The sequence below is a fragment of the Phoca vitulina genome, unplaced genomic scaffold (assembly GCF_004348235.1).
Source record: "Phoca vitulina isolate PV1807 unplaced genomic scaffold, GSC_HSeal_1.0 scaffold3, whole genome shotgun sequence".
NCBI lineage: Eukaryota > Metazoa > Chordata > Mammalia > Carnivora > Phocidae > Phoca > Phoca vitulina.
The window spans coordinates 35281411-35306650 of NW_022589706.1; the positions used below are offsets into that span (position 1 = coordinate 35281411).

The 25240-nt window shown below is 44.0% G+C and overlaps 3 protein-coding genes across 11 annotated transcripts in view; 2 read left to right on the forward strand and 1 right to left on the reverse strand.

The window, feature by feature from the left end:
• Positions 1–405: 405 nt before the first annotated feature.
• SLC10A4 (solute carrier family 10 member 4) lies at positions 406–6886 on the forward strand. The gene is made up of 3 exons (XM_032397889.1): positions 406–1041; positions 1788–1998; positions 5873–6886. The coding sequence occupies exons 1-3, from the start codon at positions 446–448 to the stop codon at positions 6383–6385; spliced, it is 1320 nt and encodes a 439-aa protein (XP_032253780.1). The 5' UTR covers positions 406–445; the 3' UTR covers positions 6386–6886.
• Positions 6887–7798: 912 nt separating this feature from the next.
• Positions 7799–11842, forward strand: ZAR1 (zygote arrest 1). Its single transcript, XM_032397900.1, has 4 exons — positions 7799–8764; positions 10079–10171; positions 10252–10326; positions 11686–11842. The coding sequence occupies exons 1-4, from the start codon at positions 7799–7801 to the stop codon at positions 11827–11829; spliced, it is 1278 nt and encodes a 425-aa protein (XP_032253791.1). The 3' UTR covers positions 11830–11842.
• A 3221-nt stretch (positions 11843–15063) lies between these two features.
• Positions 15064–25240, reverse strand: part of FRYL (FRY like transcription coactivator) — a 254467-nt gene continuing 244290 nt past the window's right edge. For 6 of the 9 annotated variants that reach the window (XM_032400333.1, XM_032400332.1, XM_032400322.1 and 3 more), the window contains 5 exons: positions 22108–22176; positions 19325–19342; positions 18467–18577; positions 17276–17466; positions 15064–16964 (listed from right to left, as the gene is read on the reverse strand). In XM_032400333.1, the coding sequence (XP_032256224.1) occupies positions 16706–16964; positions 17276–17466; positions 18467–18577; positions 19325–19342; positions 22108–22176 (648 nt within the window). In that variant the 3' untranslated portion in view covers positions 15064–16705. The remainder of the gene's footprint in view (positions 16965–17275; positions 17467–18466; positions 18578–19324; positions 19343–22107; positions 22177–25240) is intronic. The other 3 variants (XM_032400331.1, XM_032400327.1, XM_032400328.1) reach the window with 2 other exon arrangements.

Here is a 25240-nt window from a genome sequence, read left to right on the forward strand (position 1 = left end):
TCCCCCCCCCCCCCCCCCCCCCCCCCGTGTCTGGGTCTCCAGATTTCATTATGAAAGAGGCAGAGCCCATCAGAGAACTTGATCGGCAGCCAGGCACGGTTTTTCTTCTTCTCGTCCTTTGTCAGGTCTTTGTTCCGCCCCTGGCTACACTCTCACAGAACCACTTACTGGTGATTAAAAGGAGGGACCGGCGGTGGGGCGGGGCCTGCCGGGCGCGGGGGCACGGCGATTGCCTTCACCCTGGGGGGCTGCGCTCTAAGTGCCGCCTGCCGAGGACCCCACCCCCACCCCCCACGCCGCACCCGACGCCGCGGAGACGTCAGCGCCGCGCAGCCCGGGCTGCGGACCGACGGGCGGGCGGACGGCGGCGGCGGCGACCGCAGGACCGGGGGAGAGACGCGCGGGGCCCGGGAACCGCAGACCCGCAGCCTCCCGCCCCAGCGCCATGGACGGCCCCGACAACGCGACGCTGCTCTTCGCCCCGTCCTCGCTGCAGCCGGACAACTACACGCTGTCGCCCAATGCCAGCAGCCTGCGCCCCGGCTCGGACCTGCCCGTCGCCCCCACCTCCAGCGCCGGCCCCGGCCCCGGGCTCAGTCTCGCGCCCAGTCCCGGCGTCGGTTTCAGCCCCGGCCCCACGCCCACCTCGGAGCCGACGGCGGGCGGCTCGGCGGGCGGCGCGGCCAGCCTGGGCCCGTCCCTGTTCCCCCACCCCTGGGCGCACCCCCAGACCCCGTTCTGGGACACGCCGCTGAACCACGGGCTGAACGTGTTCGTGGGCGCCGCCCTGTGCATCACCATGCTGGGCCTGGGCTGCACGGTGGACGTGAACCACTTCGGGGAGCACGTCCGCCGGCCCGTGGGCGCGCTGCTGGCCGCGCTCTGCCAGTTCGGCTTGCTGCCGCTGCTGGCCTTCCTGCTGGCCCTGGCCTTCTCGCTGAACGAGGTGGCCGCCGTGGCCGTGCTCCTGTGTGGCTGCTGTCCCGGCGGGAATCTCTCCAACCTCATGTCCCTGCTGGTGGACGGCGACATGAACCTCAGGTACGGAGCTGTCTGGTCCTTGGGCATCTCTCGCACCCCAAGCAGCCACGCTGAGCCGCGGGTTCGAGACGCAGCAGAGAGGAAGGAGAGGCGGTTGGAGAGAGCGCAGGAAGAGGTGACGCCCGGGCTTTCGAAGTCAAGGCAGATGGGAGGAGGTAGTGCTGTAGGGGGAAAGACCTAGACGGGCAGCTGCTCTGACGGCCCTCCGACCATCTTCCCTGAGGGCTGGGCTGTCAGCGGAGGTCTCCGGCCTCTGGAAGACAAAGGGAACTGGGAAGCCTGAAGCTAGGTCTCGCCGGAAACGCAAAAGCAAAATAAGGCTCTTGGCCCCAATAAAGAAAGTGATCTCATATAGAGGACAATATAATTGAGTTCAGTCCAACAAGTCGTGTTCAGCAGCTTTGCCATGTCTAACAGGGTGCTTTGGAGGACTAAAAAAGAAGGATGTTCCTTGCCCTCAGAATCATCCAGACAGACTGTAGCCAGCTCAATAGGCTTTATAAAGCCGGGGCAACAGTTCTCAGATTCCCCCTGCCCCCAAATCTGGGGTTCCTGTTTCAGTTGGGCTTAGAGGTGCTGTTCTCTTGGCAGTTCCCTGGATGAAGTGGGTTCTCCCCACACTTCAAGCTCCAGACTTGCAGTCCTTTTCTCCTCTACCCAATGTGCAAGAGAGAGGTTACCCAATGTGCAAAGGAGATTCTTGGCACAGAGCCCATTCTGAATTCTGTTCATTCCCTTTTCTGCAGCATCATCATGACCATCTCCTCTACGCTTCTGGCCCTAATCTTGATGCCCCTGTGCCTGTGGATCTATAGCCGCGCTTGGATCAACACCCCCCTGGTGCAGTTACTACCGCTGGGGGCCGTGACCCTGACTCTCTGCAGCACTCTCATCCCTATTGGCTTGGGGGTCTTCATTCGGTACAAATACAACCGGGTGGCGGACTACATTGTGAAGGTGAGGTCGCTCTTCCTTTCATGTACTTAGTGTATTTAGAGAGTCCTTGGTCTCTGACCCCTGGCTGAAATGCTAAGAAATTTGGGAAAGAGGGATAAGGAAGAAAACTTGGCAGCCCTTGCATGGATAAACTTTAAAAAAAAAAAAAGTTTGTGCCACAAAGATAACTTCTGTCTTTTGGCATTCCAAAAACTCATAGCTTTAATTAAGACAAATTCACAGGAGGAAATATATCACAGGGGAAAGAGATATCAGTGCCATTAATTGGCAACATATTTTCCACTAACAAATCTTGCATCATTAAGAATCAAAGCAGATGAAATAAAATTATATGAATTGAATTTGTCCAGTATTTTAGAAATGTATTACTATCTTTTTAAAAAGTGGAACTCTAATTCTTAGAAACTCTGTAGATATTTCCTTTAAAATGTTTTATTAATTTTCTAAAAATAAGTTGACACTAATAAGACCAAAGTAATTTAAAAATCACATTGAGGCAATAGAATACACAAAATATTGACTTTAAAGCACAAAATAAGATTGGGTCCTGGATAAATAATGCAGAATATATAACCATAAGTAAATCTGTGTGGTTTTCCTTCCCCATTGCAGTACTGCATATGGTTTCTAAAGCTAGTGAAAGGATGAGAAGTCCTATTATTTTGTGTACTATTTCCAGTATTGCTTTATTAAAAAAAACAACTGGTGTTTTTTGAGAAGTAGAGATTTTGTAAAGTTGACTGGAGAAAAAATTAAATATTTGTCAACTGAGCTTTCTTTGAAAACTCAAAAATAGTAAATAAGAGTAAACCATGAATAGGACTCTCATTTTAGGAAGTTACTCAAAATACATAAGTAATTACTGTTAATGAACAGGCAAATTCATTTAGACAAGTGAAAAGAGTTTCTCCAATGTTTCAATTATGTAGATTTAAGAAGACATAATCTTTTGTGTTTTACTTATATTAATTAAATAAGTTAATTTTAAATAAATAATAGATGAATCTAAAATCTGATTATTCAGAGAAGCTAACTTTTATTAATATGAAAAATAAAGGGTTCTTTTATACACATATATCCAGTCTTGAGTAAAAAAATTGTGCTCTATAATAAACATACATTGGGGCGCCTGGGTGGCTCAGTCATTAAGCGGCTGCCTTCGGCTCAGGTCATGATCCCAGGGTCCTGGGATCGAGTCCCGCATGGGGCTCCCTGCTCAGCGGGAAGCCTGCTTCTCCCTCTCCCTCTCCCCTTGCTTGTGTTCCCTCTCTCACTGTCTCTCTCTCTCTCTCTCTCTGTCAAATAAATAAATAAATAAATCTTTAAAAAATATATATATAATAAACATATTTTGAATATAATAAATTTATATATACATGTAAATATACATATATTTTATATATTACATATATACCTACAAATAATCTTGAAATGCATTAAGAACACATTAAGCTTAATCATGAAGCTGATACTATTAAGCTAATACTATAAAACCTAGGAATTCTAGGGGCGCCTGGGTGGCTCAGTCGTTAAGCGTCTGCCTTTGGCTCAGGTCATGATCCCAGGGCCCTGGGATCCAGCCCCGCATCGGGCTCCCTGCTCTGCGGGAAGCCTGCTTCTCCCTCTCCCACTCCCCCTGCTTGTGTTCCTTCTCTCGCTGTGTCTCTCTCTGTCAAATACATAAAATCTTAAAAAAAAACCAAAAAAACACCTAGGAATTCTAAGAGAAAGTCAATCAAATAATCTATTCCCATGCTAAAAACAGATAAATATATTTAAGTAATAGACAATTCGGTAAGATTGGCTCACTTTGAATTTAGGGTGAACCTGTTCCTACTCCTAACTCATAAAGTATGCTATGTAACACTTTTACACTTTTGCAAACACTGTAAAATGATTCTTCAGTGTCAGTGCTCACCCAAATGATTTAAAATAGTTCAAAAGAAATTTTGGAGCCAATATTTTTACAATGAAGAATCAGATTTCCTGTCAAAGCTTTTGATGTGGACACACATCTTAATATAAGAAAACCCCAGGGGCGCCCGGCCGGCTCAGTCAGTGGAGCCTCCAACTCTTAATGTCTGGGTCATGAGTTCGAGCCCCACGTTGGGTGTAGAGTACTTAAAAAAAGTTTTGATTTATAATAGTTTGGTTTCGGCCTGTTGTACCTTTGTAGCTTGAGTACTTTATATACTAATTTCAGCACCCTCTAGCGTAGACTTTTTGTCCAGCCCAGATAAATTTTAAATAATTTTTAAAAGAGTATGAAGTATATGCCAATCCCACAGACTCCAAAGGGGTTTCCCCCAGATGCCCAGCAAACCAGAGGCAACACTTAAACTGTTCTTCTGGATCTCTGGTTTCCTTCACAGACACCTCCCAACCCCCACCCCCATTAAAAAAAAACAAAAACAAAAACTAGCTAACTACTAATCTGAGGGAGAACTAGGAGAGGAATTTTTAGGTTTCCACCTTACTATTTACGCAGCTTGTCTTACTTGAATGAGTGAGATGTAGCAGTCAGACATCAAGATGGTGCGGTGTCTCATACAGAGTCAGCTGTGCTGTATTTAAAATCCATCTATTAGATGTAAGAGTTTTTAGCATCATTAGAGATTTACAGGTGGGAGTTTTCTCATGAACAGATTGAAAAGGGGATGTTCAGAATTACAAAGAATTTCTCACTTCTGTTTACATTTTTCATTTACATAATCTGAGTTGGTAATTGTTTCAATATTGCTATCAATTCTCTGAAATACAAAGTATTTTGAAGTTTGAAAATATCACATGTAAGTTTCATAAATTTTAATAGCTTTTTATATCACGTGTAAAACCAGAACTAATTTCTTATGGAAAACATGGGGTCCTGTTCAGGGAAGGTAATGTTCATTTGCCCACTCTGTTCATCAGACCAGACCTGGTGTGTTGAGCTCAATTCTAACTGCTGTTTTTAAGAGGTACACGCACAAATTAAACACATGTTCAGAACCATCAGGACTCCCACCACAGAGTTACATGAAAGTCTGGAGACATCTACCTGAAGAAGAGTAGCCTTCCCCTCCTGTTTTTTGTTTGTTTCTTTTGTTTTGTTTTGTTTTGTTTTGTTTTGTTTTAGAGAGAGAGAGAAAGAGAAGAAGAGGGGGTGGGCAGAGAGAGAGGGAGAACCTCAAGCAGGCGCCATGCTCATTAAGGAGCCCACTGCCAAGCTTGATCCGTGAGATCATGACCTGAGCTAAAATCAAGAGTCGATGCTCAACCGACTAAGCCACCAGGCGCCCCTCCCCTCCTGTTTTTTACTTTTTATTTATTTTTTAAAGATTTTATTTATTCGAGAGAGAGAGCAAGAGAGGGAATGACGAGCAGGGGGGAGGGGCAGAGGGAGAAGCAGGCCTCCCCCCTGACCAAGGAGCCCAATGCAGGACTCGATTCCAGGACCCTGGATCATGACCTGAGCCAAAGGCAGACACCTAACCGACTGAGCCACCCAGGTGCCCTTCTGCTCCTGTTTTTTAAATAGGAGTCAAATAAATAAATAAGTTAATTAAACAAACAAACAAACAAGAGTCTGGTCTATGCTGCTCCTGAGCGTCTATCCAAGATAATGGCTAGTTGTTAGGGAAGGCAGATTGTCACTTGTCGTAAGGACAGGCCTCCAAACAATTAGAACTGTCCAACAAGGACCCGGACTCATCCTGAAGGCGGACCTACCCATCCTCAGAAGTACTTTGTCAAAGACTGCTGTGGCAAAGATCTCCATTGTGTGGGAGGTGAGCCTAGATGTGTCTCTTCTTGCAAGAGCCTAGGATTCGCTTGCCTGAATTCCGTATCAACTATCCTATTTTTGATGGTTTGTCTGTTCATTTTCTATTACTAGGTTTCCCTGTGGTCTCTGCTAGTGACGCTGGTGGTCCTTTTCATAATGACTGGCACTATGTTAGGACCTGAACTGCTGTTGAGTATTCCTGCAAGTGTTTACATGATAGCAATTTTCATGCCTTTGGCAGGCTATGCCTCAGGCTACGGCTTAGCTACTCTCTTCCATCTTCCAGCCAACTGCAAGAGGACCGTATGCCTGGAAACGGGTAGTCAGAATGTGCAGCTCTGTACTGCCATTCTGAAACTGGCCTTCCCACCGCAATTCATCGGAAGTATGTACATGTTTCCCTTGCTTTATGCCCTTTTCCAGTCTGCAGAAGCAGGGATTTTGGTTTTAATATATAAAGTGTATGGAAGGAAAATATCACACAAGCGAGATCCTCTAGATGAAGATGAAGATACAGATATTTCTTATAAGAAACTAAAAGAAGAGGAAATGGCAGACACTTCCTATGGCACAGTGAAAGCTGATAATTTAATTATGATGGAAACCACTCAGACTTCTCTCTGAACGTGAAGATACAGAGGCGCTTCTATCTTGCTGAAATATTACTTCATCGTTATGGTCTGTGGTAGTGAATATGGTTTACATAAAGGATAACAAATGGTTCACATTATCATACGTGTCACAATTATGATCTTCCCATTGTAAGGTTGCATTGGTGTATTAACCAAGCCTTTTCCCAAATTACAAATCAGTGTCATAATATAACTTGCACCTGGGACTGCTAGAGTTAAGCCAGAACATGTTAAATGTGCTCTTTGGTTTTTACCATTACCAATTTCTATGTTTCAAATATGTAAACTCCTAGAAAACAGGGTCTTGGAAATGTAGAATTCTGGTGCACTATCTTATATGAGTAAAAACATGCTATTTTTTTTTGTAAAGCATAATTTGAAAGCAATTTGTAAAGCATAATTGAGTTTAATGTAATTGTAAAAAAACCAAGTGCTTGCTCAACTTAGGAATACCAGACAGTGTTGAATTTTGAGCTGTATTAAAAAAAAAAATCCCAAAACAGGTCAACTAAGCAATGAAATACAGTATTTTATTGTCAAACCTGTGTCAAGTCAACACAAAAAGTACATTAATGTGTATCTGATGTCGATTAATAATGGACAACTAACATTCTTCCAGGGAACAAGGCATTTTCTTCTCAGTTGGGGACTGATTTGGTTTTTGCATTTATGTCGACACATCGCCAATCAGTTATCTTTTGGAGGGATAATTTGGTTAGGAGAATTTTAGTACTCTCCACCCCAAAAGACACCAATACCTCGTGGTACTCGCTTGAGGTGGGGGGTGGAGGGGAGGGGAGGACGTGCTCCAGGGGAGAAAACAATTAGCCTAGATACGGATGCCTTCGAGTGCTTTCCCTATGGAGTTCCCGAAAGGGTGCCAGGGGCGGACTTTTCAGAGCAGTTCTGAAATAATGAAACTAGAATCTGAGATCATAGGTAACAGACCCAAAACAGTTCCCCCAAACCTGTGCATTTTTGCTCACTAGCCAGACAGAGGCACCCAGCTTCGCCTCAGCTTCCCGGGCGGCGCAGGCACGTGGAATCATCAAGGCCCGGGGACCACCTGGCTCGGCTAATCCCGGTGATTGCGCTCTTTTGCTGGTATCCTCTTCACCTCCGGCGGGCTCACTCACAAATCAGTTCCTGCAGCACAAAGAAAGCAGTCTTTCCCCATCACCGAAGGGTGTTTGTGCCGACCTCCGGGTGTGGAAAATTTCCCCACCGAGAAGGTCAGGGACAGGCCGCCTAGGCGGGGACTCCGGGACCCGAGCCGGCGACGGGCAGGGTGCGGGGGGCCGCGCAGCGAGGGGAGCGGCGTGGGGGGGGCGGTCGGCGGCCGGCTGCCTCCGCAGGGCTGCCTATTTAGGGCAGGGCGGCTTCGGGAGCGGCCCGGGCTGCGCTTATGGCTGCCGTGGGGGATGAGGTGCTGGACGGTTACATGTACCCGGCGTGCGTCCCCTACTCGTACCCGTACCCCTACCCGCCGGCCGCCAAGAGCAAGGGCGCGGCGGGCGGGGGCGGCTGGCGACACCGGGGCGGGGGCTACGCTCCCGCGTCGTCCTCCTCGTCGTCCTCCTCTGCCGGGGCGGCCGCGTCCTCTTTCCCGGGCTGCGGGCAGCTGACGGCCGCCGAGTACTTTGACAGCTACCAGCGGGCGCAGCTCATGGCCCTCCTGTCGCAGGTGAGCCCGGGCCTGGGCCCGCGGCCCCACAGGGCCAGCAGCCGGGACGTGGCGGTGCAGGTGAACCCGCGCCGCGACGCCTCGGTGCAGTGCTCGCTGGGGCGGCGCACGCTGCTGCGCAGGGCCCGCGACTCCGGTCCCCTGGCCGGCCCTGGCCTCGAGGGTGCGGGCGGCGGCGGCGGCTCGGCGTCCCCGCAGCCGGCGCGCCGGGGCCCGGAGCAGGGCAGCCCCCCGAGCGGCGCCCCGCGGCCCGTGCGCTTCCCGCGCACCGTCGCCGTGTACTCGCCCGTGGCCTCCCGCCGCCTCACCACCTTCCTGGAAGGGGCCGACAGCGCGGCTGGGGAGCAGAGGCCCGCGGCGCCGGAGGGAGAGCGGGAGCCGGCGCCTCCGAGGCCCCGGGGCCCCGAGGAGGGAGAGGGGTCGGCGAGGAAGTCGCCCCAACGGCCGCGGCCCGAAGAGGAGGAAGGGGACGAAGACGAGGCCCAGACCGCGGTGCGGACGAGCTGGGAGCCGCCGGTCGCCGGGCCCGGGCTGCCGCCGCGGGCGAGCGGGGCAGGGGAGGCGGCCCGGCGGCGCGCGCCCCGGAGTCCGGAGCAGCCCCCGCCGGTGGGGCGGGCCCAGGACGCCGCGGGCGAGAGGTCGTCGCCCCGGAGCCCCGAGCAGGCCAAGGAGCGGCCGCGCTTCCAGGTGAGGCCCAGGCGGCCACGGGCGCGTGGTCTCCTCCCGGCCCTCGCCCCTCGCCCCGTGGCTGCGCGCCACCCGTGGAGGGCCGGCTTCCTTAGGGGCGGGCCACGGCTGGGTGCCTTTTCGCAGCCGCTGACAGCGGCAGGGGAGCGGCCTTTCCCCACCGCAGAATTCCACGAGCGCAGCCTGCTTGTTGGCGGCGATTGTAAAACGGGCCCCACAGGTTGGCGAGAGACGCCCTGGTCACCCTCCTATTCCGAGCCCATTGACTGTTTAAAAAACAACAACCCTGACCGTGGACGCGGAGTCGGGTGTTGATTCCTCATCTGGACGATCTAGGAGGGGTGCTCAGCAGAACATCCTAAGGGGAACTGGGTGGCAGGAGAGTCGTTTCCTGAGGATCGCACTCACCTCTCTGAACTCAGTGTGGCAAAAAGCCCTAACCGTCAACTACTGGGGTCCTGGTCAGCTCTTCCCTGATTCTTGCCCGAACTTCCCAAGCTCCTCCTGGAAGCTAGAGCTCTTGACGTGCCTCCCTTGGGATCTTTTCTTGCTCCTAGAAAGTACCCTTATTCGGGACCTCAGCGTTGCTAAAGCACTCGGGCCACTGTGTCTGCTGCCTGAGCGGGGCAGGCGTGGGGTGGGCTCCCACGGGCCGACCCTAAAGGGCTGGAGTGCGCGGGGGGCAGTGGTAACGCGGAGAAGTGGATAAGGCCGAGGTAGGTAGTGCGAGCCCTGGAGGCCACCTTTGGGGTCTCTCGCACAGTCAGCCCAGGGCTGTTGGGAGCAGGGGAGGAGAGGCGGAGGGAGTCCAGTTGGACAGAAGCTGTGTGTAATTTAAGCCTTGTGTAATCTTGCCTCCTAACTTTCCTGGACCAATGTTTGCTCACCTATGAAATTGCTCTAGAATTGGCAGGAACTTTGGAGAGCACTTAAAGGCCTAACCCCAAACACCTGTTTCTCACGGGGAGGGGGAGATGAGAAGCTCAAGAATAAGACAGTACTACTTTAGTTCATGTTAAATATGAATTCTGGTTTATCCGCAATTTAGATTCCTAGCACTGTTGGAAATTGAAGAACCAAGCGGATCTGGAACATGAACCTTTTTAGGCTCCTGCTCGCTTGTGTGCTTGATTAAACCATTAGGTCACCTAATTACTACATTATAGAGACCAATGGGCAAACCTTGAGCCCACTTTCCTCCATGATCTGGAATGAGGTTGCCAATTTTAAGTAGCAAATCGGTCCTTCCCAGCTTGTGAAATGAAGGCTAATTTAAATATCCTGTGAGTTAGATGCTGGTGTCTTTCTCTTCAGTTCTTAGAGCAGAAGTATGGCTACTATCACTGCAAGGACTGCAACATCCGATGGGAAAGTGCCTACGTGTGGTGTGTGCAGGGCACCAACAAGGTAAGAAACCGCGGAATCGGCATCTTTTTGACATTGGTGTCGAGAGGGTTTTGCTTCACGTTTCCCCTCTCTCCTCACAGGTTTACTTCAAGCAGTTTTGCAGAACTTGTCAGAAGTCTTATAACCCTTACCGAGTGGAGGATATCACCTGTCAAGTAAATCAAATACTCACACTTTGTGTCTGAACTGGGTAGCTGGGAGAGGGTTTTGGTGGAGCTTCTTGAATGGATCCTGAGAGAGGCTAGGTTCCCAGTGACCCTAGGTTTTGACTGCTTTTCAGTGGGGATTGTGGAAGTAATACTCAACCGGGAAACTGGGCCTTGGCGGTCTTGTTTCCTTCTGTCCTTGCAAGTCTTGGTTATGTTAACCTCTTTAGACGCTGTCCCTTCTCCCGCAACATGGAAGAATGTTTGCCTTACCTGGTACTCAGTCTAATGTAGGAAAGCAAATCAAAACCTAGAATACCTTTCTGCTGTCATGAGGCTGCCTGTTCTGCCCAAATGCTTTGTTTGGAGCACATACGCCACTGAGGATACTCAGTATAAGCATGGGGTTTGAAAGTTTCAGTCCTGCCTGAGTGCTCGCGAAGGGAGGATGATTTGTTTCAGAGTAGATTTAAGCTGCCCAGCTTTATGGCTAATGAGTGACCTTGCTGGTTTACTTTTAACTAAGCACTGCACTGTGGGAAGCGGGTTAGATAATCTAAGGAAAGAGGTGACTAAACTTTTTTTTAAAGAGCTCAATGGTCTGTAGTTCTTATTAAAGATTTTATTTTCGAGCGAGTGAGAGAGCGCAAGCAGAGGCCAGCTGGAGAGGCGGAGGGAGCCCGACGCGGGGCTTGATCCCGGCCCCTGAGATCATGACCGGTTAGCACACGGTCTCGGAACCTGAGGTGTCAGTTGACACAGCCTAATCCACGTACGGCCCTCAAGCTGGACGTTGGAAGCCTCCACTCTAGGGTAGGAAGAGAGCCCCCAAGTATGGCAAACGGTTTAGACTCCCTTAGATGAGGGCAGAGTAGGGTGAGGCCCTAAAGTAGGATGCCTCAAATGCCGTGCTCCTGCCTCAGGGGTTTCTGCTTTGCTTTTGGTGTCCGCTTCAGGTCATTGGCAGCAGGTGTGTGTGGGGAGGCAGGGTCCGCCCCCGCCGCTGGGCCGCATCCGCAGCTTGCGCCTGGCAGCCGGCACCCCTTGGCTTTCCTTGTCTGACTCCTCTCCCGGCTGGTTTCTTCTCCACCCTTCAAGTGCAGAAAGAGATTTCCTTCTACCTGTGTTTCAAGAGAAACTTCCCAAGTCTGAACTGAATCTTCTGCAACACGAGAGCACGACTAGCTGGTTCAGCACCCTCTATTCCTATCCTATCCTTGCTGGAAGGGGTGCGGATGGGACAAGATCAGCACAGGGCCTTGCGTCGAGTGCATTCGCGAAGTGTTTGAAGGGACTAGAAAAATAACAAGTCTGAGGAAGTCCCCACAGGCTTATCTTCTGTATGTGCTTCTCACTTTGGTTTTTCAGAGTTGTAAACAGACTAGATGCTCCTGCGCTGTAAAACTCCGCCACGTTGACCCTAAAAGGCCCCATCGTCAAGATTTGTGTGGGAGATGCAAAGGCAAACGCCTGTCCTGTGACAGCACTTTCAGCTTCAAGTATATCATTTAAATGAATGTTAAAAAAAAAACCCAAAAAACAATGGTCCTACTTGAATGTGAGCTAACGGAGCAGACAAGTTAGCTTTTTTTCCTGCTCCTTTCTGCCTCTCCCTTCTCAGAATACTTCATGCAAGGCTGTATTTTTGACAAAGCCTTCAAATAAAAGTATTGCAAAAACAATCGATAAATTGCGTAAGATGTATTTTTGCTTTGTTTTGAAGTTTAGGAGAGCTGCTCTTCTAACAGTCTGCATCTGTCACTTTGTTAGAGGGCCTCACAAGTATGAGGTTTACTGCTCCCGTGTGGCTGTGGGGCTGAAGCTTCTAAGCAAGATAGTGATCGAATGAAAAGCCACCTAGCCATTAAAGTAACGTTCTTCTGGGGGAGGTGGAGGCGGAGCCCAGCCTTGCTGGACGAGGAGAGTTAGGGTTCTGCCTCTGGGTTGCTCCCGAGCGGCTGGCTAGCTGCGGCTGGGGGCTGTGAACTACACGGTTTCACGGAGGGTACAGGTGGGGACTGGAACAGGGTGGCCAAGGGCAGTTTCTTTAAGCTGTTACCACCTGAAGTCCAGTGGATCAAGTTAACTTAAATAGGCCTCCTAAACGTACTTAGGGATTTCAAGTTAGTTAACAGACTGTTAAGGCTGGGTTTTTGTCTTGCAGTTCTATAACTGCAAACTAACATAGGAATTCTCATCCTATCTGTGCCTGCTAGCTTCCGACATGATTCCCAAGAAAATACTAAGGACCTGCTCCCGGCACGCTCCTGGTGGGGGATGGCATGTTGGCTAGGGCCTCGGGATTTTAGTATCAGAGTTGATTATTGGTTTAATGGTTACAGAAATCATGTAACTGGAACCAGGTGCTAATTATGCCTCCGTCCAATTTTCTAATCCTCTCATTTGAGTTAACCCTTACGACCTCAGAGGGTAGTCTAGAGAGATGTTTGTTAACCTCTTGGGTGCATGGGTGTAGACAAATGTAAAGAACCTAGAATGAATTTGAGGTCTCTAGAACCCTTAGAGCAATGGGAAGTCCCCTCTGCATCCACATGAACCAGGGAAGGTGCTTGTAAAAACAGACTGAGGCCCCTGTCCCTTCAGAATCACAGTCTCGGTGTGAGGCATTTTAGCAAGCACCCTGGGTGTTGTTTGTTGATGGAATTGAGGTGTGGAAACTGCTTGAGTCAGCCTTGTACTTCAGAAGAACACAGATGTGGCCTCTGCCCTTCTGGACCTTCCAGTGCATCGGGTAGATGGCCATTATTTTCTGCATTAAAAAAAGGTAACATGGAGTTTGTCACATAATATGAAAGAGCTACTTAGGTGCTTATAATAAATGGGGGATCAGATTTAGGGAGGTCAGGGAAGGCTTGCCTGAAAAATGACACTTGGGCTGACCTGAAGTTTGGGTGAATTGAATTAGGTGAAGGAGAAACTTTTCAGACCAAGGTAGCATGTGCAAAGGCCCAGTGGTAGAGCAAACCAAAAGGAAACCAAAGTAGTAGAATACTTTGGAGGACAGGGATGGGCATGATGGCAAGTGACACTGGTAGGCCTAGACTGGGAGGACTTTTTAGACCTTGCTCAGGACTGACTGGTCTTTGTCATCCAAATTCCCTGAAAGGTTTTAAAGCTGTGGTAGGACACAGATTTATCTTCAAAAAGAAATAAATAATCACAGTGGATGCCTATAAACAAGTAAGACTTGCAAAGACCAGGTAAAATGGTGGTAGGACCAAAGAGATGACAACTCTAGATGTGGGGGAAGGTGATGTTCTAACACCTGTTCCTATGGATTTGGTTGAAGGTAGGGACAGGGAAAGGACACTTATTTGATTCATGGCATGCAAGTGTACTCAGTAAACACCTGAGTAAGGGAACAATCGAAATACACCTGTTAGGGAGTCCTAAGTCTACTAATACGGGTAGTTAAATCGTTCTTTAAACTTAGGAAAAGTAATGGCAAGCTCTTAATAGAGCAGCTAACCTATTTTACATTTGAGGTAAAGCAAGGATCAAAGTAGGTTTTACTTAGTGTGCATTGGACAAAGTGGCACAAAAACATCTTTGTTATAAAAGTTGTGCTAACATTTTAGCAATTAGCACTGTCAAACTGTACAAAGGAAATGTGTGTATATGTGTATACGTGTGTGTGTATATTTAACGAGCGACATTGACTAGAAGGAAATACCCCAGAATACTGTTATCTCTGGTTTCCAGTGATTCTAGTTTTCTTTACATTTCCTACATTTGCTAAGGTGACAGTGGATTACTTTGGAAAAAATTTTAGAATGCCATCAAGTACAATTACATTGATTCTAGTATCTTCTTTCTTTTCATTTAGATTATGCTGGCGTGGTGTGTGAGCAGTTCACTTGGACCTAAATGAGGAAAACTTACTCTGGCTTTGGTGAGTTTGTTCCAAGAGAATGTTTATTTCCTAAATTTATGGTAGATTGTGGGTTGTATCACACCCTCTATATCACTGAAAGTAGAAAACAGTTTCTAAATTGTGTTTAAAAAAAAAAGCTTTTGGCTTCCTATTTTAGAAGCAGAATGAAAAAACTTCCAGCTCTCTTCTCTTGGTGTTATTTTACAAGCTAGTATTACTATTTAAAAAAATGATCAACTTAGTGGGCAAAAGAAAAAGGCTGTATGAGCACAAATGGCTCTGTTTGGAACTACACAGGGTATTTAATAAATTAAGCATCTGGTATATTTTGTTAAATGCAAACTTTGGATTCAGAGGAGCAAACTAGTATAGGTTTTAGGAAAACTCAATTGCAAAAGGACAATCCTACTTACTTTATATTTGCATTTTTGCTTTCTGTAGGTGTATTTATCTTATTAACTTAGCTACATAAACATGAATAGGAAATTTCAACTGTTCAAAGGTTTGGTTTGGGTAATGAATTAGTCAACCTAATCTGTTCTCAACTTTGTTCTCCCCCTTTTCGGGAAGGTATGTTTAAGAATGAGGATAATATTTGAAAAGTTTCTGCATGATGCACACAATCATCATTCATCCTTAAAATACAACACAGATCAACAGCTACAATGCTTTTTATTTTAACAAAAAGGATATAAGGAGGGTGAGAAAATAGGGGATGGTACGATAGGATATAAAGTGTGGGGTGTCTCTGGACACCATCCCTCTCTTCCTGCCCCACACCTAAAAGTTATTAAATAATTTAAAGGACACCATTTACAGTACCAGAACACCATTAAAATAATTTGTGTGTGTTTTATCAGGGTCAAAAAATACAGTGATTATGAATGTGCTGTGACCAGTTATGGATTTTACAGGTAACATAACTCTAGTCAGCAGTCCAATGGCGTGCACAGTGCCTTCAATTAATGCACTTGAGCATAATTACATTTCTGGCAGGGTCCACACCCCCAAGAAAAGGCAAAGCTAAGCATTTCATTTCTACATTCTAAACTCTGGAGGCACAGAGCCCCGTTTAAAAGAAAAGTCACAGTGGATAAGAGATGCCTATAAAAAATACAAGGTGTTCCTTTCAAATCAGAGGAATTGTGGGACTACATTCATTTCTTTTACAAAATGCTATTTAAAAAAGGACAGAATCCAGTTCATGTTATGCTACAGACTTCGACAGGAGTTAAGTATATTGCATGTGTTGGTAGTCAGTCTTCAGGCTTCCTTTCATTTTCCCCCATAGCCCCAGGTTCCTTCTGGGTGAGACACATGAGTCCTGAATAAACATAGAAAAATGTGTTTGCATCTCTCTTCTTGAATTTTCTGCAGACTTCGGAGCCCGCAAGTCATGTATTCTACCATCAGTGACCACAATCTTTTCTTTAGCTTTGTACACCTGTTCTTGTCTAACAGTGCATTGCAAAAATGTACAATACTGGTTTTAATCTATACAGTTTCTATAATAATTATGGAGTAAAATAAGTTAACGTTTCTAAGGAGAAGAGCTGCCGGGCAGCATACATCTTTATTTTACATTTTTAAGTCTCTGCAGGCATCTACTTTGGTTAGTTATCAACAATCGTCCCGTAAGCACTGATCAGAGAACTGAGCAGCATTCCAATAACATTAACAGATATATTATTTCTTTTCAAAATACCGGGAAAGCCCAGCTTTAAAATAGTATTAAAATGTTCTAACATTTACACACTATGAAGAGTTAGAGCTAATAAAATAAAATTTCTTCAAAAATAATCTTGCAGTGCTCTTTCAGGCATGCTCTGACACGTTATCCCCAAACATCCATACCTTGAAAATAGGACTATCACATACTCACACATCCCAGCTCACGCACACGTAATCCCTTATACAGACTAAAAAACAAAACACCCACGCCCTTATCCCAGGTGTTGAAAAAAAAATCAATGGTTTTTGCAAAGAAGTCTTTCTGTGTGTGTCTATCCGACTGAAGGTTCTTCATGTAGATGATTAAGCATCAACTGTAGAGTATGCTTCTGGCTGCTGGAAATCCACACAGCTTTGCAGGTCTTCAGCTAAAATGAACGAGCCTGGATTTTAGCCTCATGTCACCTGCTTTCCATTGTCTCCGTATTAGAGGCCATTATTGCAAACAGTCTGGGAATTCTCTTCTTTCTCCAGAAAGTAATGTATGCATCACTTTTAGCCCTTTTCTTTTCACATAGGTTAAGTAATAATTAAAAAATTCCTTCTTCATAGAGTTAATTGTGAGAGGTATTGGCAGCTGTTAGAATTTTCTTCAGATCTTTGATTTTGACGTTCTTTATCTCGATAGAAGTTGGACAATAGTTACTCGTGTTGTGGATGCTGCCAGGAAGTTATCTGTGAACTGCAAGGGTTCATAAAAGGTGCCTGGTAATATTCTTCATCATCTTCAGGTTTGTTTCTTCCCTAAATGCCTGAAGTTTCTCAGAATCCAGTGCTCACCAAATTTCCAATTGGTTTGGCCTGTGCTAAAAGCTGGTGTGATTGCACCATGCGTAGAGACTCTCTTATTTCTAGATTAAGTTCCATCAATTTGTAGTTGGCTTCTGACATGTCCAGGTCAGAGCCTATAACCGCAAAGCTTCCCGTCTGGCCCAGCGTCTGATGATGGAAATATATGTGTAACAGCGTCTGCACAGGGTCGTCTTCACAGCTGCCGAAGATATCACTGGGCCAGAGAGATCTGAAATACACAATATTTTTAAGTCCTGAGACTCAAGCAATTATTAAAGTTAGCTACATTTTAAATTAATACCTATAACAAAATTTCCTTGTGAATCATTGAGGATCTGTTTTAATATTTGAGCAAATGTATTACCCAAAGTAGAGGAGTGAACAAAGTCTAAAAGTGGTGTCATTTCAGTGATAGCTGTAGAAAATACCAGTCATGCTTTCATAAAGACGGAATACTGAAACATCAAATCGAAAGCCCAAACCCAGTCATTGTAAAATCCCAGTCTAGGTGGAGAGGTAGGAAATCCCTTCACATTTTACCTGAAAGCTTTTACTTGTGCGACAGCTGATATAAATTCCTTATTTTTCAAAGTTTCAATTAATGAATGAATGGCAGTTTCTATAGTGGTTTGTGCGGCTTTGGAAAGGTCAATTTCTTCATTTTCTGAAGCAGACTCTGCTTCTTTGAGGATATTTTCCAGCTGGGCTAGTTCCTCAGACATGTTGATGACCTAAAACAAATAAATATACCTTAAAAGGATCTATTTGTATGTTAAGTAACAAAAAGGGCATTTAATTGGCTGTAAAGATATGTCTGATGATAGGAGTAGCTTCTCTTAAAGATTTGCAAATGTTAAACTTAGTAGTTAAAGGCAGTTAATACTTCAAGTTCTCAATTCAGTAGACTACCAGTCATCTTTAAATACTCTTGATAAGGTGATAAGGGCACCTGGCTGGTTCAGTTGGTGGAGCACGTGACGCTCGATCTCGGGGTCGTGAGTTTGAGCCCCACATTGGGCACAGAGGTTAAGAAAAAAAATAACAGGTTGTAATAAATATGATAGATGTAATAAAACCGGTTGTAACCGATGTTTATATTGGTTTTAACATGTGGTATTACATCTTGGATAGTAAAAATCATTCACTGTTGGGGGGGGTCATGAATTTTTGAAAGTCTTTATATTTTAAAAGATCATTTACCCAGTGCATTTTATATAAACCAGTATGTATTTTTTAAATTGATTTAACCATTTAACAAAAGTGAAAGCATTTCCTGTTTCAGTACCAGCTTTGACAAGGGGGCAAAAAGACTAATGTCACTACCTTTGCACCTATTCCTTACATGATTTCCAACATTCAAAGTGTTTTTGACATGTTGGTTCTTATGTGCATCACTAGAACTACAAAAATATATGGACAAGATGTTAGGGGAGTTCCATAATTTAACTGTGTCTTTATTCAGCTGATGTGCTTTCCTTGACTTTTGGTTACAGATGATCTGTCGTTGCTGCTGTGACCTTTAAGGTCTTGAACCTTTCAAGACCGCTGGCTATCTGTCTGCTGTTTTATTTACTGACAGGTCCCAAAATAGCACATCGTGTCTAAAAAGACAATTCTGAAAAAAAGCATTCACCATTAAGTGACTTTTGACATAAGCTCTCCTACAAGGAATATATGTATTGTATTTTAATATTCTAGAATCAGTGATTCCTACTACAACTAAATATTTACCTCTGCTTCATTTTTTATTGTATTTACTTGGCCGATCAGTTTGCAGTAGGCTTGGAACAGAAGCAGCAACTGAAAATGCAGTTTATATAACCTTCGGCAGAGCTCCAGTTCCTAGAAGTAAGTAAATAACACTGCGTTAAATTCAGGTGCCATTGTCCATGCTGTTTGATTAGACAGTACATTTCCAATAAAAATTTATAAGTAAATACGTTAAAAATTATCTTGGCATTTATTTCTCTGCAGTAAGCAAGTTAATGTAGTGTGAAGCTGATGAAAGATGCTTTGAAGACTGGGATTAAAATACAATTTAAAGATTGTTGGTTATTACATAATTCATTTAGTGAGAAGCACATTTTCACATTAGAATTTTTCTGTAGGCAATATATAGAATGCTTTAAAAAGGATTCACTTTAACTTAAAATTCATAATGAAAAAAATGTACAAATGTATATACTTTTGCCCCCTTGAGATGTATATCGTGCTACATTTATCAACAAATGTTTGATAAAGCAAACTGGATTACCTCTTACCTAAAAATGAATTCATTTTTCTAAAAAAAAAACCCCAAAACCTTGTGATCTCATTGAAATTGAAATGAGACCATGAAATTAACATATGCACTTATGATTTTTAAAATTAAGTTTAAAATGTTAGTTTATAGATGTACAAAAAAGGGGACTGCTAGTTGTACGTATCAGAAAATCTCTTTAGAGGACCAACATTTCATGGATTAGGGCTATGCAGAATTGAAGCACACTCTTAAAGTAGTCCATGACAAAACATTGCTAGGTCACAAATGGCAAGTGAAAATCAGTTTGTCTGACATGGTAAGTCTATAAATTAAGACAGGTCACTTACTGCTAGAATTTCCATTTGCTAAGCAAGAAGGTGATCGGGTCACAAAAAATACAAAGGAAGAAAAAGACCAAGAATTAGTGTAAGAAATCATTTTAACTAGGGTCACAGATGTCCCAGGCAAACTGAAGAACATTTACTTTCATCCAAAAGAAAAATTTGATATTTCCAGAATAAAACTTTTTATACACTTATTGTAACAACCCAGGGTGTTTTAAACTCTTTGCCAAATAACTAAATGACATGTAGGCTATAATTTATTTCTTGTCTGAAAGCTACACAGGACAAAACTGAACTAATGGGATCTAGGAAAAGTTGGCTAGTATAAGTGATCTAAGAAAAAAAGCAAATGTCATAAAATTTCCATCAGTAAAGTGGAAAATTTCTGATTAGAAAAATAAAAAATGAATTGCTGTTTTTAGAAATGAACTGGCTTATAATCTTATAAATATCCATGAGAAGATTATCTTTGGTGTGGGTCTAGGCTTCCTACCCTTACTAATTAGGTCCTATGTTGCCCTAATTGGTGTTGAGTCAGAACATAAAATATCAAAAGCCGATGTGCATTTTAAAATGCATTCCAAAATGCAATTTAGTGAACTTCAGAAGTTCAGCCCAACTAGGTTTGAGTCAAATGAGATGATGTATGTAAAATACATAGCAAAACATCTAATTTAAGGATTATTTAAAAATTATTAAAGTATCTATAGCCACTTGGACCTAGTCTCTAGTCCATTCTAAAGAATGATTTCTAATTAAAATAGCAATTGCTGTAACGTAAATATTGCTTCTAAAAGTCCCTTTGAAGTCAGCTTTTCTAAACAGTGTCCTCTGAAGGACTGTTTATATAACATTTATTCCTATCAATTTAGAAGGGATTTGCTAAGCAAAGGTGAACTTTAGCTCCATTCTGCTTCCTTGTAAATTATGTGGATAGTCATTCAGTGAATGTTAGTTGAGCATAATCCAATGTCAAACATATTAGCATATCTAAATTTGAGGTTCTACTTTGTACGGTTTTATATGGAAACTAAACCATTTGAGTTTCAAATACTTTTTCTCACTTCCATTAGCGTGAATGATGGAACTGGCTCTCTGTGCATCACTCACAGCATCTACTCTGGGCTGTAATGGGAAGGAAATCATGGCAGGGGCGCCTGGGCGGCTCAGTCGGCTGAGCAGCCGACTCTTGATTTCGGCTCAGGTCATGATCTCAGGGTCATGAGAACGGAGCCCCGCATCGGGCTCCACGTTCTGCAGGGAGTCTGCTTAAGAGTCCGTCTCCCTCTCTCTCTCTCCCCCTCCCCTGCTTGCTTGCTCTCTCAAATAAATCAATCTACGATCACAACTGTAGGAGATAACACAAATGTAATTAATTGTGTAGCTCTGAATTACCGGAAATTACTCTATGCCAACTTTCCAGATTTAAAATTCTTGATTTTTAAGTATATTGAAATTGGCAGGTGTGGGTTTTTTTTCATCTAAAAATTATTATGCAAAAGAATTCTGGTACACAGGGACAGATACTAGTAATGTTGTGTAAAAAGTGTCCCCAATCTCAAGGAGCTGAATATAAAAGGAGAGAGAAGATATAAACTAAACTCTTAAGTGTACAGTTTTCAGTTTTCACTTAGAAAGCCTTGAGCTATATTAACCGACTTAGGCTCTTGGAGATGGAACTCATTTACTTCAAGGCAGAGGGATGTAAGAAATCACTTTGTCTAATCACCTAATTTATGTAGGAAAAAGTTTATATTACATGCTCAAACCATGCAGTTAAACAGTGGCAAAGATAAAACCAAAGGCTCCAATTCTAGTTTAGGGTTAATTCCTTATTTTCCCTTGTTTCTTTCTTTACACAGGTGATTTGACCATTTCCTTGTAACACAGTACAGGATTTGGAGTCAGCCTGCCTAGATTTGAATCTTAATTCTAACTTTTCTTACTGATTTTAGATACATTGGCTTCTTTGAGCCTCAGCTTCCTCATCTGCAACATGGGGATAATAATAGCATCTACCAGACATCGTTGTAAGGACAGAGATACTGAATGTGAAATGCATTCTACTATTTTCTCAACATTTCAGTTTAAAAAAACTTCACATTTTTATTATAATCATACAATAACTTTTACAGTGACTAGAAATGCTTAACAGTGTAACCAATATTGAAAAAGACTGGAACTCTGATGTCAATGCAGAAGTTGTTAATTTTAATTGATGACTGCATCTTCCCCCATATGAACCTATATTCCTATTAGAATAATTTGTAGGGCTTAATTTATCCTCATTTAATATAATGTGTTATATACATGTACTTTAAGAAAATATGTTACTCTTATTTTCACTGACTTTTATACTATAAAAAAGTTATAATTTATCCAATCACAATTTCACCTTTAGAGAGGCCAACATGAATGTATATAATGTTACTCTCAGGTTTGTTTTCCCAACTAGACAATTTATCTGCAGAATACTAATGCAGAACAAAAATTTTTTGAAGAGGCAGATGCAGCAAGTACAATCTAACTTGGACTGTCTAGATATCCATCAAGCTTATCTGCTGAATGTTATTAAGCTTCAGTCACAAGCTGGTCGTTCATTTTTATTAAAGTGAATTTTTCATTACTAAGCCAATATTTCATTGAACCTAACTTTGACAAAGATTGTTCTGATAACAAAAATGAAAAGTGTTATAAATTTTATTTTTAGGATTATCAAACAGGGACATTTGAACACAATTTTACCTGATCTAGAGATATAGCAAAAGTACGAAGAGGAGACTTACCTGTGCATCTGTGTTTATCCTATACAGGTCTTCTTTGGCACCAAATGTCCTCTTACAGTTGTCTAACCACTAAAGAAATAAGTAACCGTAAATGTTAACATGGTGATTGTACAATGCACAATGAAATTGGTAATAAAACAGCCTGTGTGTATAAAACAACTTTAAAAGTTAACCTGAAGTTCTGGGATTGGTTATAGACCGAGCCTTCAATCTCCACTTGAGCCTAATTATTTATATGCAACAAACCAGAGCAGGATAATACTGTAAACACAATGAGATGCACACACTGTGGTGCTTTACTCACAGAAACGCAATGAATAGTCTGCTCTTCTAGAGACTTGTGGTGCTCCATTTCAGTAAAGAGTATTCATTTTGCAGATTTTATTGGAAATCTTCACAACCTATACCTGACCTTTGTCTAATATAAGATGGGGAAATAAAAGATGTGCTTCCCACTGGAAGCACAATTTAATAAAGGCAACTTCAAATTACCAGGTCTGTTTGCTTATCAGAAGTGTAATTCTCAGAAGACTGGTGTCCGTTTTAATTAGTGAAACAGAAACCAAAATCCATTTTAAATCTTGTTTTTACTTCTTTTCCTTTTTCTTCCTTTTGGACAGTAATGAATGACAAACATGTTATCTCCCAAGAATATTGGATATAGAAGGCATGTGTGGTTTTCTTCCTTACCCACGGGCTATTCCTAAAGTTGGCTATTTATTTAAGGTATCTTTTCTTTGGTCAAATAAAAATAATAGTATTGTAGTTCAGTGGGGGAAAACACTGGAGTCATGGAATGTCCGAGCTGAAATAAAAGCTAAGAGCCTCCAAGTGAAGCACCTAGGTTTTGACAGTTTGATATTATTGTCTGTTCTTCTTACTTCCTAGTTCTTTGTGGGCTATTCAACATAAACTAATATATGTAAGAAATCATTAAGACTTTGAGAAAAACTATTAGCTACATTAAGTATACTCTCTGAAAATATCTCGGTACTACTAGGCATTTAAAACGCTCAACTGTAGCTTAACATTCTACATGCAAAGAATGAAAATGAGACACCTCAGTTATTTCAAAACAATTCTTTGACCTTATGTTGCTTTTACTGCAGTCCCTTAGACTGCACAGGCCCATCGGCCCTCACTCGACAGCGTGTCTGAGGAAACATGCTAAGCCTCCTAGTGGGACGCGGCGGCCAGTGCCGGCCAGTGGCAGAGGCTACCCGGCAGGTTTCTTTGTATCGGCAGCACTCGGCTGAAACCTGCTGTAAAATGCATGGGCTAGTATTTACTCAGAATGTTAAAATGCATATAAACCTAGTCATTCTCACTAATCCAGCCCAATTTGTCCAAGTATACTAATTATTAGAAAAAATTAGTAACTGAATATTTAATGCCTATTCTTACTAAATATGATTTTTTCTACTCTCTGCCCAGTGATCTAGCATTTTGGGAGCCTTATTCAATAAATTATTTTACTTTTTAAAATTATTTTTTTTTAAAAGATTTATTTATTTGAATGAGAGAGAGAAACAGCATGAGAGGGGAGAGGGTCAGGGGGAGAAGCAGGCTCTCTGTTGAGCCAGGAGCCCGATGCGGGGCTCGATCCCAGGACCCTGGGATCATGACCTGAGCCGAAGGCAGTTGCCCAACCAACCGAGCCAGCCAGGCGCCCAGTTTATGACTTTTTCTTAAGGACACGTCCCAAGCCCGTAGGCCCATGGCTGCAGACCGGCCTGAACCGTACAGGTCCACACGATCCCAGTGTATGCAAGACACGGTACTCTGTGTGCAGCATGTCTTCCAGTTCACAGCCAGTCTCCCTGCCATTACTCTTTCTCTACCCAAGGCTCAAGTGAAGGTTAAAATTGAACAGGAGGTTGGGCTTCTGGGCATGATGGAGTAGCCTGTAGAAGGCCAATCCTCCAAGGACAACTACAGACGCAGAATACCATCCACCAGGACTGAGGGAGTTAGGCCAAAGCACTGAAAGGGAGCCCTGTGTAGATCCAGGGTTTATTCCTGGGGATCTGCTTACTCAAAGCTTTGCTTGTTCCTCAGGCAGAGAGGCTGAACAGACAGCCGTGGCCTGGGGGGTGGGCCCACAGTGTCACTGAGCTGGGAAAACAGGGTCATCAAAGGCGGGGAAGTATGGAGGGCCAGGATGCTGGAGGAAAGGGGACTGCAGAGAAGGGACCCAACTGTGTGCAGCTTCCCTCGGAACACTGCCGCTCCAACGTTTAACATGTGCAGGAGGAGAGGCTAGAAAACCAAGCAGCAGCATCGGGGAGGCTAAAAACTGTAAGAGATTTCTGGTCTCCTGGTGTTGAAAAGAACCGTTCATTTCCTGCCAAGATGGCAGGGGTCCTGATGCATACCCCACACTTTCACTCATGATCCTCAGGAGGCTCAAGGAATAATGGAAGACTATCTTAACTACAAGACTATAATACTAAAAACTATTAAAGGGGAAAACTGAGTAACAAGAAATACTTGGTTCATAGACCAAGATAAGAAAGGAGAAAAAAAGGTAACAAAGAACAGATGGGGGGCGCCTGGGTGGCTCAGTCAGTTAAGCGTCTGCCTTCGGCTCAGGTCATGATCCCAGGGTCCTGGGATTGAATCCCACATCAGGCTCCCGGCTCAACGGGGAGACTGCTTCTCCCTCTTCCTGCTGCTCCCCCTGCTTGTGCTCTCTTTCTCTCTGTCAAATAAATAAAGTCTTTAAAAAACAAAAACAAAACAAAGAACAGATGCGACAAATAGTGAGATGGTAGCTCAGAAGGAATCATTTTTCTCCCCCATACAAATATTTGATTCAACACAATTTATTGAAAAGAACATTCTTTTCCCACTGCATAGCAACAACACGTTTGCTATAAATTATTACACACATGTATATATGTCTGTTATCAGGTTTTCTATTATATTCCATTGGTCTAGTTTTCTATTCTTAAGCCAATATACTCTTTTGAATTTTTTAGTAAGTCTTACTGGCTGGAAGTTTAACACTGTTGTTTAGACTTTGTTGTTGTTCTTCATGGACAAGGTTTGGAAGACTATTTCTGTGAAGGACAGAGTAAAGATTTTAGGCACTGCAAACCATTTATTCTCTATTTTAACTATGTTGCAGCGC

Bases quoted from the DNA above. Each gene is read 5' to 3' on its own strand.
- SLC10A4 (XM_032397889.1), top strand. From the start codon at position 446: ATGGACGGCCCCGACAACGCGACGCTGCTCTTCGCCCCGTCCTCGCTG. The intron at 1,042-1,787 runs GTACGGAGCTGT...CCTTTTCTGCAG, and splicing joins GACGGCGACATGAACCTCAG to CATCATCATGACCATCTCCT. The intron at 1,999-5,872 runs GTGAGGTCGCTC...TTCTATTACTAG, and splicing joins TGGCGGACTACATTGTGAAG to GTTTCCCTGTGGTCTCTGCT.
- ZAR1 (XM_032397900.1), top strand. From the start codon at position 7,799: ATGGCTGCCGTGGGGGATGAGGTGCTGGACGGTTACATGTACCCGGCG. The intron at 8,765-10,078 runs GTGAGGCCCAGG...CTTTCTCTTCAG, and splicing joins AGGAGCGGCCGCGCTTCCAG to TTCTTAGAGCAGAAGTATGG. The intron at 10,172-10,251 runs GTAAGAAACCGC...CTCTCCTCACAG, and splicing joins GTGTGCAGGGCACCAACAAG to GTTTACTTCAAGCAGTTTTG.